This window comes from Dama dama, chromosome 20 (assembly GCF_033118175.1).
Source record: "Dama dama isolate Ldn47 chromosome 20, ASM3311817v1, whole genome shotgun sequence".
Classification (NCBI taxonomy): domain Eukaryota; kingdom Metazoa; phylum Chordata; class Mammalia; order Artiodactyla; family Cervidae; genus Dama; species Dama dama.
This window is the reverse complement of record NC_083700.1, coordinates 36181260-36197566: the sequence shown is the minus strand read 5'-3', so window position 1 is coordinate 36197566 and position 16307 is coordinate 36181260. Positions and strand designations below refer to the sequence as shown.

The 16307-nt window shown below is 39.6% G+C and overlaps 1 protein-coding gene across 2 annotated transcripts in view; it reads right to left on the bottom strand.

Moving 5' to 3' along the window:
- Nucleotides 1–16307, bottom strand: part of VAV3 (vav guanine nucleotide exchange factor 3) — a 414579-nt gene that overhangs the window by 180174 nt on the left and 218098 nt on the right. For both annotated transcript variants that reach the window (XM_061121261.1, XM_061121262.1), the window contains exons 13-15: nt 13797–13882; nt 12150–12282; nt 11336–11445 (exon numbers count right to left, since the gene is read on the bottom strand). In XM_061121261.1, the coding sequence (XP_060977244.1) occupies nt 11336–11445; nt 12150–12282; nt 13797–13882 (329 nt within the window). The remainder of the gene's footprint in view (nt 1–11335; nt 11446–12149; nt 12283–13796; nt 13883–16307) is intronic.

Below are 16307 nucleotides of genomic sequence, written 5' to 3'. Positions count from 1 at the left end.
ATGCCTTCCTTACATCCCTAGAGGGCCAATAATGCTTTCAAAATTTGCCTGAGAGCATCACATGGACTGGATTTTTCTGTGTTCAAATGTCTAATTTCATTCTTCTCACATCAAAATAATGTGTATAAACTCTTTCATGTACCTTGCAATTTATCACTGCTTTGAATTGATATTATAATGCTGACTTGAAAATATAAACTTTGCTATAATAAAAACTCAATGAGAGAAAAGAGTTTGTCTTACTCATCACTATATTCTTGGTGCCTAGAATAGTTTCTGGGCATGTATGGGATGCTCAATAAATACATGAAAAAAACGAATGAATACAGATATATAGTATTCAGTCTCATTCAGTAATTGTTTCAAGTGTGACTATCTCTCCAACTAGACTGCTACTGCTTACTATTCCATGAAGAGAAAAACTGAAGTTTCTCTCATGGCTCTCATTGTGAGGATGGCCAGCCTTCAACGACAACTTATTTTGTATTATGTTGTCCCAGGTAATAATGCCTATGATCTAACAATCTCTTCTTATCAAGAAATATCTTAAAAGTAGCAGAGGATCTTCCTGACCCAGGGATTGAACTCGGGTCTCCTGCTTCGCAGGTGGATTCTATACCGTCTGAGCCACCAGAGAAGCCCTCAAAAGTAGCACATGTGACATTAACTGTACTATTAGGTTTAGACTTATAAATTAAAGCTTGCTTACCATGACAGAATTCACTGATTATGGTATTTTCTTAGAGGAAGTGATATACAAGCTGACTCATTACAACAAACGGTTCCAAAACAAACTATTCTTTGTGTTAATTTCTATTTAACCCAGACAATCTGGAGACAGTAGTGACCACCAGCGCCCAGTTAAACTCTCCTGCTTGTAGTGCTATTGTTCTCATATACAAAGAAGAAAACACACACATACACAATAGATCAAAGGCTCTGTTATAAAAGCTCAAGGACACCAACACAGTAATTCAGTTTAATTTTATTTGCATTTAGTTTTAACCAGAGTAATGTTTATTTGTTGATGGAAACGTTGGCATCTATCCTTCATTCTTCCTTCTGCCTATGGCTTCTCCTTCCTTTTAAGCATGCTCAGGAATGCCAGAAAAATGTCAAGTAAGTATTAAATATAAGCAGAGAAGAAGGAGAGAGGTTGGTCTCCATGAGGTAATAACAGAACAAGAATACTATTTAATATTTTTTTTTTTGGGTTTTGTCATACATTGATATGAATCAGCCATAGAGTTACACGTATTCCCCATCCCGATCCCCCCTCCCACCTCCCTCTCCACCCGATTCCTCTGGGTCTTCCCAGTGCACCAGGCCCGAGCGCTTGTCTCATGCATCCCACCTGGGCTACTATTTAATATTTACTAATGCTTTGTCATGCATGAAATGCCTTTGCATGTTTCTGGGTCCAACAGGCTACTGAAAGACTCCATTTTATGACAGCTGTGATTTTTCTGAGCACTGTCCCATGTCCTACTTCCTTTTTATTGCTGTCAGGAAGCTGCGGTTTAGCTCCCTATACTGACTTAACTGCCAATTTTGAAAGGTTATAGACAATACATTAGATTCAGTGAGAGCTGTGCTGCCTTCAACTTGGGAGATTAATGTGAATAGGTCAGTAGCAGGAGGCTCAGCACAGCCTGGGGACGATGGATCATGTTAGCGTGGATTTCATATTCATAAACAAATTCTTCATATTAAAAACTGGTAACAAAAGCCTTTTAAGAAGAAAGAATAAAAGGTTGTTTTTAGAGTGAATAATTTCTCCAGAGACCAAAAAAGCATGTGAGCAGACAAATTTAGAGATGCTTTATAAGCTGATACCTTGGTAATTGTGCTTGTAAGGCTGTGTACGCGCTCAGCTGCTCAATCATGTCTGACTCTGCGACCCCCATGGACTGTGGCCGGCCAGGCTCCTCTGCCCATGGAATTTTCCAGACAAGAATGCTGGAGTGGCTTGCCATTTCCTCTTCCAGGGGGTCTTCCCGACCCAGGGATCAAACCTGTGTCTCCTGTATTGGCAGGCGGATTCTTTACCTCTGAGCCACCTGGGAAGTGCCATGCCTGTAAGGTTACCAGTCTCCAAATAGAGAGAGATGGTGTTTGAACACCAAGAAAATGCCAAAGCAGCTGTTATAGTCAAATGTCACCCCTACACACAGCTCGCCCAGAGGGCTCACCCTTGGGTCAACTCTTGACATCACCACAGCTTTCCTTCACACCTTCTCATCTTCCTCAGCGAGCTCTCCAAACAGGGAATTTTGGAATAAACAGCAGGCACAAGTGGCACTCCCAGCAAGAAGAAATGCTCCAAGAGCACAAAGAATCATCACTGACTAGAAAATTATCCTTGCTGATGGGGTTGACTACCGAGTCAAGACCAGCTCACCTTGTTGCTGCTACTGGCCTGGATTCTTGGGACCTCACAGTCCTTTCCAATAAACCACATAATACAGCTTAATGAAACCAGATACCTGAAGAGCATTTTTGATATTCAATTGAACAGTACAAAATAATGCCAAATATATATTAATAGAATTCATCCAGGTGTTTTTGTCCTGGTTTTGGTGGAGTAGAGAATATTTTGTAGCTAAATTGTCATGATGACCTAAACAAGAATTAGTTCTACTAGAAAATCATACTTCTACAAAAAGCCACGGTGTGGCACCAACACAGCCAAGATCTTTTTGTGGCAACACATACTCACTACTTTCCCTCGGCCTAAATAGCTTCACCTCTGTGCTGTAAGACAAGGATCACTAACTACAGCCCATGATTGCTCTTGCTGGAATACACCACACTCATTCACTTATGTATTATCTATGGCTGCGTTATTACTACAGTGATGGAACTGAGGAGTTGTGACAGATACCACATGGTCCACAAAGCTGAAAATATTTACTTTCTGGCCCCTATTCCAAGAGATGAAATTCACAGTCTCAAGAGACACTTATTTATGTGTTTAAGAAGAACCCAACAGACCTCTTAATGAAGAGAACAAAGAAGAGGAGGGAGAGGAAAGGAAAGGAAGAAGAGAGAGAATCAGTATTATTATTATCCTAGTAATGTAGTAATGACGATGTAGTATTAGTAGCAGCCATAGTAGCAGCAGTTTGGACTTGCTATAGAATTCTCCTATTTAGCTTTGTGCAGATATTGGAGGAATCGTCAATGGACAAAAATATAAACAAAGTCAGTCTTTTGTATTTGCACAATAGAATGTCAAATCTGCTGCCAAACCTTTGATATTCTAAACATGGGCCTCTCATCAATCAACAACAAAGGCCACTTCTCTTGGGACACTCACCAGATCTCTTAATCCCAAACTGACGTGCAAAGTACCACAGTTTTATTCCTCCAAATCCTGCAGTGGTTAGGGGAGGGCTCGCTCTGACCTGCAGCCACTCCTCACAGGAGAAGCAGTGAAGGCAGGCATCATGGTCCACTGTGGGGAGCAGCATCTGGTGGGGAGGGTCACACTCCAGGTGCCACTGAGGGGTTAAAGAGACCAGGGAAATGGCAGAGGGGACAGGCACATGAAAAGAGTCCCCCTTGTGATACCCATCAGGATCATGAAATGTAGATGGGGACTGGCCTTCAGGTGCAAAACGGAAAAGGAGTGAAGCCTCTCTTCTGAGTCTGGCAGGTGGAAAAAATGTGTGCAGGTCACAAGGAATCAGGAGTGGGGACAGAGCGAAATACAAGGAAGTGGCTGGCTTTGAGCACCTCAGATCTTAAAACTGGTTCAAGTTCTATACCCCCTGTGTCTCCTAGAGGCAAGGAGGCCTCCAATATCATATGACTTGCTTATTGTTCTGCAGTTTTTAGCAGAAGTATAGATCAGATCAATATTACTTGAAAGAATATAGGTGATGTGAAAATCAGCCATTCTGCTTGGCTCTCTAAGTTCCATTCAAGCATTGAGTCAGACTACCAAAAAGACACATATCCAGAAGGACAAAAAGAAACAGTCTGGAAGCATCAAGTTAGGTGTCTATACAAATGCCTTCAAAAAACAGTAACCTCACTTTTGAAGGCTTACTTAAGAAAAAAATGATATATGACATCAACTTCTAGAACTTCAAAAACTCTAACGCTGCTGGCAGAGAACATGTTTTTCAGTGTCTCTTACCTAAGAATCCACATTGGAATTATCATACTAGTAACATTAGAATTATCATACTAGAAAAGCTTTGCCTTTACTAGGATGATAATTCTACTAGTGAAGGCTATTAAAGTCTTTATCATATTAGTAAAAGTTTCTTTCCCTTGAGGACTGTTATGATATTTTGTTGAACAGTAAGAATTTCCTAATTCATCAAGTCTTTGTGTTTTTTTTTTTAATTGCCTCTGTTCTCAGGAAACTTAGTATAATTTCAGATTTACAATAAGAACTATGATTATCCACCATGTGCCAGGCATGACCATGGGTGAGAATAACAATGACAAGATCCTTGCCCTCCTGGTGTTTTTAGTCCACTAGAAGAACATCTGTGAAATACACAGATTTAATAGTAATGCCATGAATCCAAGGGCCCAGGCAATTCAGCCTTGAGACATTAAATATAAACACAGGGCAACCAAAATAGAGCAATGGCAATTTCATTCTTTTCTTAACATTTCAAAGAACACCAAAAGGACTATGATTCACAGTCTATGGAAATGCATTTCAAAAGTCCCCTTTCCCCTCACCAAAACCCTCAGACCCCATAGCTATTCCAGAGCCTCACTTACCCAAAACCTAAAACTTTCCATTCCCAGACCCATGAAGCTTTCTTTTCCCCTTTTCCCAGCATTATCCACTGTAATTCATTTTAGCTTCTCTTCTAATAAGCAATAAAAAATCCTTACTCTTTAGGAGGAGAAAATATAGGCAAAATAGGGCAGGGAGGTAATAGACATCTTTAACAAGGAGGAGATTTCAGGTTTACAAACACTACACTTGGATAGTTTTTGTCTGGCCATATAATTACGATTGTGAGAGAAGACTAGTGGGGGTAAGGTTACTCATTTAGCATAGTGGTCAGAAGAGATCTCTCTCACAAAGTGATATTTAAAGCCAAGATCGGTAGGATAAAGCAGCAGCTACTCAAGGAGCTAGAGGAAAGACTATCCTGGTAAGGAAACCTCATGGCTGAATGCCTGAGGTCTGTGCACATTCTCCAAAAACTGAAACACACTCAATCTGACTACAGGAAACAGGTGTGAGCTGTGGCTGAAGAGATGGGTGGTATAAAACACCATGCAGGGTCTTCTGAGGTCCTGGTAAAAATTTTGATAGTATATGAAGTGCCATAAATAGCTAACAATGGGTCTTAAGTAGGGCAGGACACAGCAGATTACCCTGGAAGCTTCTTGAAAAATGGACTGATAAGGAGCTGTCAGGGAATGCAGAAGCTAATCAGGGACATGGAAGGCTTAAACCAGGGAGGTGAGTGTGAAGACTAAAAGCAAGAGGTCAACTTTCATCTGCAGAGACTGGTGAGAAATTGACTACATGTGGAGGGGAAAGGCAAATCTTGACCTTCCATCTAATTATACATGAATAGATCGGATTGGGAGGAAGAGACTATTTGGATAGAAATATCAAGAGTTCGGTCTTGAAATTCAATCCATTGTATATTAACTGAACATTATTGCATTTAGAAGCTACAGTAATTAAATTCAACTGCAATAGCTCTCTCAGTGCTATATGTCCAGGACTTCCAATGGTGTCTGGCAACAAGGCAAAGTGCTCAATAAATATTTGGAGAATAAATGCAATTTCCTTTGATAATTACCCCTCTGGTATTCAGAATATCTGAGCAATACCTTTAGATTAAAACAAATTATACGGGATAAAATATAATTTTCTACGTAAAATGTGAAAAACATATGCATTGCTTTCATAGTCAAACTCCAAAAGGTGAATTTCAAGAAAATGTTCTTGTTTAGTGGAGCCAGAATTTGAGGAAAATGCTTTGAAACACTGTTCTGTATGACCTCTGATTATTTAAATTTTTCTTTTTAATTCCGTGGCATGTGTGCTTTTTATGGTGAGTGACCTCAAATTCCTTCTGGAAGTAAATGGGGAATAAATTAGAAGGACACACTGTGGCTCAGATTAAACTCGACTGGTGGAGTTTCGTGGATGGAGTTCCTTCCACCCCTGCTCCCAGCCCACACAGGGCTTTCAGGGGTTAATCCTGGGAAATGAAACTTGGAGGCTGTCCCCCACAGATGACATTGACACCTGGCCCCAGAGCCCCTCCCCAGCTCCGGAATTTCCATACGCCCTCTCCCTTCGTTTCCCCTCCCAATAGTCTTGGCATTTAACAGATGTAGACCGTGGGCTCCTGTATTAGCAGACACCACTGGTCCCTGTGCTATTTTCCCTTGATGAGCCACGTGGCACTGTGCTTGGCATACAGCACACAATGAAGAACTCTTAGATACTATGGTGATCATGACACACGGACTTCCCCGGCGGCTCAGACGGTGAGGTGTCTGCCTACAATGCGGAAGGCCCAGGTTCAATCCCTGGGTCAGGAAGATCTCCTGGAGAAGGACATGGCAACCCAGTCCAGTACTCTTGCCTGGAAAATCCCATGGACAGAAAAGCCTGGTAGGCTACAGTCCGTGGGGTCGCAAGGAGTCGGACAGGACTGAGCGACTTCACTTTCACTTTTTCATGACATATGCATCTTCCAGGGGGCTTTCCTTATTCAAGGGAGTAAACATAAATTGCTAGAATTTCAAAATTGGGTCAAGTCAGAAGAAACTGCACGCAAAAGGACCTTTCAGTTCCTTTCAATTAAACACTACAGAGGCTGGTTCAGAATCTACCACTTGCTACCACATGCAATGCATCTTCCCTCATTCTACTTTTTCTTTCCTTAACTCTTCCTTTTAAAAGTCTTCTTATTCTATTACTGAATTCTTTTATATCATATTTTACCCAACTTGGACTTATTTCTGGAACATGTAAGGACACCGTCTGATCCTCCGATTCCTAGTCACAGTGAACGGAAAAAAAAAAAAAAAAGAAAAAAAGAAAGAAACCTGGCTCCAGTTTTAGATAACAGGATTTGAGCCCGGGTGCTTATTTTAGCACTTCCTGGATAAAGAAAATGCTGTGAACTAAGATCCTGAACCCTATTGTAAATGATATAGCATTGAACTTGTATAAATGTGCTAAAATACTCCAGCGATTGCTTGTTTCCTGAGCTACAAAATGAGTATGACAGGGTTTATTAATGTAAATCTAACAGGAGAAAACATTAAAAACATTTAAGGGATTTGGGGAAAACATGTCCAGGGCTTCCTAACAACTTTTATTTATTTGTTCACTCATTTACGGATGAGCTAGGTCTTCGTTGCTGTGCACGGTCGATCTAGTTGCAGGGCGCAGGCTTCTCACTGCAGTGGCTCCTCTCCTTGGGGAGCACAGCCTCCAGAGCACTGGGCTTAGTAGTTGTTGCGCACGGGTTTAGTTGCCCCATGGCATGTGGGGTCTTCCCAGACCAGGGATCGAATCAGTGTCCTCTCTATTGGCAGGTGGATTCTTTACCAGTGCATCACCAAGCAAGTCCAGCTTTCTAACAATATTTTTAACATGGCCATGGGCAGTGTTCACATCCACACTTACCAACATTATTAGGAAAAGTAGCTTAAGCTAATAAATACATTTGCCATCCTATTGCACACATAACTAAATGGAATTTGCAAGAGAGTGAGAGAAAGCCCTTTTGGAAATAAGAATAAACAATGTGTATCAATCAGGCTTTTAAAGATCTAAATGTATTTTTTAGAGTGGGATCCCAAGAACTATAGCTCTAGAACATTATCTGACTCAAAAACTGTTTCACCAATCTCAAGAGCAATCAGTCCTGCTACCACTTCTCACAGGAAAAAAAAAGAAAAAAAGATTTCCTTCTTTCTGCCCCATCCAAGTGGGTCACTGATGCTTTTCTCTCCGTGAAGTCTTTCTTCTGGAGATTTGCCAAGTTCTGCTGTGGTCCACTGCATATTTTAAATGTTGGAAGTGGCTATGGCCAAAGAAGGTCAGAAAATATGACTTCTGAATGGGCTTGGGGGAGTGCTAGGCAAAGACAGATGCTGCGATTTAGGTCAGCTCTGGGGAGATGATTTGCGTTTACCAGATACTTACTGTTTATTGGTGTTCACGCTTTTCTATGATCCTTTTTAATATTCTAAATTAAGAGCAGTATTTTAAACTCCCTAAAGGTGATTTGCAATTTTTTTAAATAAAAATGATCCAATCATCCTATAAACAGCAGAACTGCCATCTTCTGTAAATAGAACTGGCAAGAATCTCATCAGTCTTAAAATATCACCTCCTTTGATTTCTTGCAACCCTCCCACCAACGCCTCCCTCCCCCAAGTTCTTTAAAACAACACTCCAGAATGCTGTATGGGGACTTACAGGACCCCTGTTAATGCCAAAGATACTTGAAGAAATGGTCTGCGTCAAGACACAAGGCTTGCTGTTTATCATGTATTATCAGGAAGGCTGCAGGACTTCTTAGTTTTCTTTTATTCTCCATGGCTTACAGAATAAGAGTACTAGAACTTTAGATAATGGGTAAAATAGAAAAATTTGAGCCATAAGCAAAATTTTAAGCCCAGACTTACCTAGATTATTCTATGTTTCTGAGCACAAGACAAGCAAGACCTTTCTTACAAAGCTGGGAGCAGGGCTTTCCTGCATAACAAGTGTCAAAAGAGAAGGGAGGAAATAAAATAATGGAACATTCTGATGCTCGAATAAAATCCTAATTTTATTTTGCTTAATTTTAATTCACATGCCATATGCGGCATAATCTCTGCTTAAGGAAGCCCTCAACTTTGAGCAATTCTCAAGAAAAGGTATCATCTCAGCCAGGGGTACTCTGAAATGCAAATAGTCACGATGGATGTTTAATCACATTGCTGAGGTGCTTGGATGAGGCTCACAATAAAGACTTCCACCGAGCGTCCCTGTGTGTGATGCAGCATCTTGCTTGTGGTAGAACAATTTAAACCTCCCCCTACTCTTCCTGCACGGACACACCTCTAAGGCAGGGACCGAGAGTCGCCCACAAGTGCCCACTTCTCCGTACTTTCATAGCAGGAGAACCTTGATTCACGGCCAAGCATACTTCTGCCCAGAATGAAGACTGCATTTTCTAGACTCCCTTGTCAGATATGGCCACACGACTAAGTTCTGGTCAGTATTATGTAAGAGAAGTTCAGGGTATTTCTTCACAGGATCCTCGAAAGTGAGGATCACCTTTTGCCGCATAGAATGCAGATTTTATAGCTGCAGCTCCAGCTATCGTGGACAACAAGGTGCGAACATTGAGGACAAAAGCAGAACAGGAAGTTCTGAGCCTGGCTTCCCGACAATACCCAGAGAGCCAGTATCCCACCCCTGTCGACCTACCCCAGATTCCCTTCCATGAAAAACAGAAATAAGCATCCGTCTTGTTGAGTCTCTTGTATCCAGAGTTTAGCTGTCTGATTTATGGCAAGTGAGCAAAATATTAAGTGATATACTTATCAATACAGTCCAAGGAGCCTGCCGACTCTGAATAACAAATTTAACTTTTCTCCTCTGCAGAAATTCCTTCACTCATGCAAAGATTAAACAAGCAGAACCCATAAGAAGATACCAGCATAGCATCCTTCCCACAAGAGCAAAGGGGCATTAAGGTCAACTCTGCCTTTGCACATAATTAGCAACCCCACATCTTGTCACCCCAGTCCCAACTGCTCAAGTCCAGATACTGCCCATCCCTTGAAACCTTTCTAAAACAGCACACTTGGTTTATGAAGTAGCCCACAGCTCATCAGAGAATGGGCGGAGGTCACCAACTACATCACTTGTGCCCCGAAAGAGAGAGGTCCCTATACAATAGTCATTTTATGGATGCATGCAAATACTAAGCTCTTTTAATTACTATAATCAATAACAATACATTTTGAAAAACTATAACAGTATACTGAAAGATGTATTCTGATTTTGTAAGTCCCTAGGGGTACTAGGATCCAAAGTACAAAGCAATATTAAATAACAGTGATAACAACAGATAATGCTTGCTATTCACACCATATCCTGCTGTTGTACTATCTGGCCACCATACTACTTGACACATAGTATCTGGAATTCAAAATATCATTATTCTTATTTTACCAAGGAGGAAACTGAGGCTCTGAGAGGTTAAATAAATTGGCTAAGACTATGCAGCCAGTTCCTGACAAGGGTTATTGCTGAACCCAGACCAGTTCCTCACAAGGGATTTTGCTGAACCCAGAATTGCCTATAAGATTAAAATTATTTTAGCTGCACAATCTTATCTTTCAGAATTTTAGAGAAAATAATCCAAGGAAAATTTCTATTTTTCTCACTTAAGAACTGCAATAAAATATTCTAATCTTATCTCCATTTTATATCAATATAAGCATTTCCAAAAACAAAGCAAAGGAAAAAGCAAACAAAAAATCCAATAGAATTTGTCAGCAAAAGGCAAATTATGTTAGAATACAAACGAAGCAAATCACAAAAGTGCTTTTCCTTAATTTCACCTTCTGCTACCAGTTTCAGTTTCAGGGTGACCTATATGTTTCCATAACAAGGGTCATTATACACCTTTTAATCCATGAACCTCAAAACTGAAAAAAAAAAAACCTCCTATAATGACATATTCTTGTATAATTACATCTCTGTATACCATTCCCTTTGAAACAGGTCTGATTTATTTCCTACCTCTTTGTTGAGTCTCCACTTTAATAAAAGGAAAAAGCACTGAGAGAAATTAGGCCCTGAAAGCATTCATTGAATATGTCAAGCAATTTACCCAGAATTCAAAAAAGAAATGAGTTAAAAACAAACTAATCTGTTTAAAATGAGATTTTTGCATGTATGAATGTGTGTGTGTGTGTGTGTGTGTGTGTGTGTGTGTGTGTGTGTGTGTGTATCTGGGGGTATTTCTACTTAAAGCCATATACAAAACATGGCAATTACATTAAAAGTTTATCAGTAGAATAATTAAAATTTTCAGAAGCTGCTGAAAGCTAAAGAATTAAAATACACCCATGAGAAGAAAGTCAAACAGAAGGCTGGAGCGCCCTCTTTCTTTTCTTTGAAGAAATTCACCAGGACATCTCTCCTAGGAGACCAAAGTTACCAAGCTGACAGCCCAGTAGCATCACACTCATGCTCAGCATTTTCACAACCTCTGTACACATTCTACGAACATAACAGTACATTTACTGGTAGCTCATTGTTCATAAGAGACTTATGCAGTAGAAAAAAAGCACTTTTAAAAGTAGAAATACTCACAAAGCCATTTCAAACTGTTCCAGCCATTTTTTCTTTAAATCTTTTGTTTTGCAATAAAATTCTAACCCATTTTGTCCTTGGATATGGATGAGGTAGAAGCCATAAGACCACTGTTAAAATTAATATTCCTCAGGTTAATAGGTATCATTCATTAATAACACTGTGTTTTCAAATCACTAAAACACCACCATGATCATCCACAAAACCTCTCATAACATTATCATCAAACTGTGAAAATCAAGATTATTGTAGTCAGCTTCCTATCTATAACAACTGCTATGCCAAGTGCATTTTGCTGCCATATTCATCAAGGCATTAGAGAGGATCATACCACCTGTGGCACTGTCTAATTATTTCTCACAGAGGCTTGTCTCTAATTAATCTCTAGAAAGAAACTAACAGACCTGGATCAATGAGCTGCCTCTCACATTCCTGTAGCTCAGTTAGTAAAGACTCCACCTGTAACGCAGGAGACCCCAGTTCGATTCCTGGGTCAGGAAGATCCCCTGGAGAAGGGACAGGCTACCCACTCCAGTATTCTTGGGCTTCCCTTGTGACTCAGCTGGTAAAGAATCCACCCGCAATGCGGATGACCTGGGTTCGATCCCTGGATTGGGAAGATCCCCTGCAGAAGGGAAAGGCTACCCACTCCAGTATTCTGGCCTGGAGAATTCCATAGATTGTATAGCCCATGGGGTCGCAAAGAGTCAGATATGACCAAGTGACTTTCACTTTCACATTACTGTATTAGCATATGTTCCTTGAATAGTCAAAGTTACAAGTAAATTACAGTTGTTCATTTCCAAGAATTTACCTTTTTATTTTCTTTATCAGTTGTAGGATTGTTGGCTATTTTGTACTGCTGAAGATCTATTATTTCCTTCATTTCATAGTTATCACCTTTCCTTTTACATACAATTACTGCCAAATCAAATAAGAAGATATGCCTAAAAGAGAGAGAGCAAGAGAGATTCATTATTTAAATAGCTTGGAAGAACATGTGTTAACTCTTCCCAGGTAAAATTTAATTTATCCCATGAGTTAAAGAGAAAGACAATGTTGCAGACTGAAAGAATGAACCGCATGTCCTGGCACTGCCCTTTACTAAATGAATAACCTTGCTGTACCTCAGTTTCCACAGTTAAAAAACAGGCCAAATTATAGCAAGAATAATATGCACACTGCAGGGCTGCTGCCAGGAACGATGAAGTCATAAAGCACTGTTCATGAACCAGTACTTTTTTCTTCCAGTTTAAAAGATAAACACTTATGGGAAAATATTAATGACAACAATAGCAATTAATGTCTACCCTTGTTACTTGGAGTGGGCTAGACTGCCTTGAGAAGCATTCATCCCTTCCACAAAGATGACTCACTTAATTTAAACCCCCAGGACCATCTCCTGAGGTAGGTATTATCAACAGTGTCATTTTGCTGAGGAGGAAGCCGAGGCTCAGAGCAGTTGGATAACGTTCTCAGGGTCACACTGCTAGTGGCTGCAAAGCAGAGCTCACTCTTGGGTCTACTTGTGGAACCTGTGCTCCCATGTTTTAAGGGACAACTTGAAATGCAAACTGAGTGGTGCATGACCCATGTGAGGTACGGAAATCATGGTTAAATTTACACATTGATATTTCTCTTCTATCTTATTAAAAGCAATGCAATTGAGGGAGAAAACAAATCTTATCAATCCTATCATCCAATACTAACACTTGTATCTTTTTGAAAACTCTGAGTCAGTGATTAACACATAGACATTGCGATAATGAGACATTCATACAGCCTTATTACTTGCATCACTTTCAAAGCCTATTTTCTGGGAGAGGCTAAAAGGATGTGTCTCTCCTGGGACCTACCTTTTGAGCCTGGGTGTCAAGGTGGATGCAAGAGTGATGCTGCCCCCTACTGGTTAACTTTCTATTCTCCTAAAGTTCCAGAAAATGGCCATTTCAACCAAATACATCCGTTTAACCACCACATATATATACATAATTAGGGACACCAGGCAAGCTGACTAATCTTTAAGGAATACACCTACATACTTCCCTCAAGAAAATCTCACTAAATGGCCCTTATTTGGACTTCATTCTTAAGACATGTTGTATTACTTTTAGTTCTTTTATAATGCATACCAAAAAGTAAAATTAAACAATTGTGTTTTTACGCTATTATTGCTTTATTGCTACCCTCATTTTAATGTGTACTTTTTTTTCTACTGTAGCTGACATTCTAGATTTTTCTTTTCCTTCTGAAGAACTCAAACTTAGGGAAATCAACAGATACCAGAACAAAGAAGGGAATACCTAACATGTCCATAGAAATTAAAAAGCCACAAATTGGTCTCTTCCCTTATTTTTGTTCCTTTATTTCACTCCTTTATCCTAAAGGAAACGTCCTTAAGATTTTCTCAATCTCCTGATACTAATAACTTGTTGTGAAAGTAAGTACTGATACTTCTCACCTTTCTTGTTTTGTATGTTTGTCTAGAGTGGTTATTCGAATTTCACCATCTCCCTGAGGTCGTCCAAAAAGCAAAACGGGTTGGTTCTAAAATAGAAAATGTACATGTCTCAGTTTTTCATAATCACATAAAGACAGATAAATATAAGTGAGGATATTTTCTAGGCACAACTTCTTTAGAGCAAATTTTATCATTTTACCTTTTTAGCACATTTACTCTAAAAAGCTCAAGTCTGTATGATACACTTTCAAAAACAACCTGTCCATGTTCATCCCAGTAGGCATACTGAAGACATTAATTAATTTTACTTACAACCCTAATGGAGAAGTTAGCTACCAAAAGAGAGAATTAATTAGAATAATGAAAATCACAAGAAAGTTACAACTGATACTTACTGAGCATCCACTGTGTGCTAGCCACTGTAATAAGTACAGGACAGAATGATATAGACCCTGCCCTCATGAAACGGGGTGACAAATATTCACCAAAGTATATAATCACAAACGTGTGATTGCATGAAGGAAGAGCAGAAGAAGCACGCATAGCTGGAGGACCTAATTTGGTCTAGGGAGTCAAGGATGGCTTCCTTGAGGATAAGATCTCAAAACTGAAAAGTCCTGACTTAATGATTAAAAATAATAAGCCATTTCCCCAAAGACAGACAATAAGAAGTTTTAAGTATTTATGAGCACCTAAACTACAAGGTGCTAAAGGATAAAAGAACTGACTGAAAATATCAGTAACATCTATGAGATTACATTCTAATAAAAAAGATATGTAATTAACTGTACTACAAAAGAGTTTAGATAAATGTTTCCTATGAAAATTCCAGTTTTTTTTTTTTTTTTTTTTCAGAAACAGAAAATTCCATCTTAAAATTCATATGAAATCACAAAGGATCCTTAATAGGTAAAGCAATCATAAAAAAGGTCAAAGTTAGGGTCTCATACTTCCTGATTTCAAAACTTATTACAAAACTATGGTAATCCAAACAGTGTGGAACTGGCATAAACACAGACATCTAAACCAATGTAATACAACCGAATGTCCAGAAATAAGGCCTCATATAAAGGTCAAATGATTTTTGACAAAAGTGCCAATACCATTTGGTGGGAGATAGGAGAGCCTTTTCAATGAACAGTACTGGGGAAACTGGATATGCACAGGCAGAAGAATGAAGTTGGGCCCTTTTAATGTTTTCAAAAACTAACTCAAAATGAATCAAAGAGCTAAAAATACAAGACTTAAAGAAAAAACATAGGGGAAAAGGTTTATGACATTGGATTTAGTAATGACTTCTTAGGACACCAGAAGCACAGGCAACAAGAGAAAAGGTGGACTTCATCAAAATTTAAAATTTTGTGTAAATAACACTATTAACGGAGTAAAAAGGCAACCCACAGAATCGGAGAAAATATTTGCAAACAAAAGTGTGGTAAGTATTGATATTCAATAATTCATAAAAACAGAAAGTAGAATGGTGGTTGCCCAGGGCTGGGAGGAAGGCAGGATGAAGAACTAGTGTACAATTTAAAAGGGCAAATTTAATATATTTTACCCTAATGAAAACAGCTATCTGGGCAATGTGCTATGGAATTACAAAGAAAAGGGGAAATGGCAGATTAGGGAGAGAATCTTTTTTTTTTTTAATTGGACATCAAAGAAATTTGATAGGAAATTATGAAAAAAGATATTCTGGGCTTTGACAACATTATAATAAAGGCATAACTATAAAAATGTATGGCAGGGACTTCTCAGGCAGCTCAGAGGTTAAGACTCCACCCTTCCAATACTCGTGGCACAGATTCAGTCCCTGGTCGGGAACTATTAGTGAGACCCCACATGCCGTGTTACCACACACACACACACACACACACACACAAGAAATGAAAACGAAAAACAAGGTGGGGCAAATCAGAGCCCTTACAATGCAGCAGGACAGCTGCAATGTACAGTATGTGCGCAGTTATTAGCTGGATACGTTCAGGAATACAGATTAAGGCCAAATCACTGAGGACCTTAAATATCCATGTTAAGGAATGTTGCCTGAATCCCGAAGGTAACAAAATTCTGACAAGTTTGGGAAAGAAAGCGAATGGAGAAATCCACATTTTGGAGACACAGCTATGTGAAGAGGTAATTAGAGGCTACCGTGATTGGAAAGGTGGCAGATGGAGTCCTGAAAAGGGGGAAGGGCTGTATGTGTGGAAAGAAAGACATAGACCAAAGCTGTTTCAGAAAAAGAAGCAATAAAACTGCCCTACCAAGAAAAGTATCTTGAATCCATTCATTTATCTGTTTTCTCTACTCACAGCCTAAACCAGGCTTCCATCATCTCTCTCTTGAAACCCCCTCAACAGCATGCTGACTGGTCTGCCTGATGAAAGAGTTTTCCTGACACATAAATCAGACTGTAAAACCCGCTGGTAAGAACCTTTCACTGGCTTCCTGCTGCAATCCCTCAGGGCCCTGTCCTCCAAGGTTGCAGGTGCAGTTCTCCTGTCCTCCTCC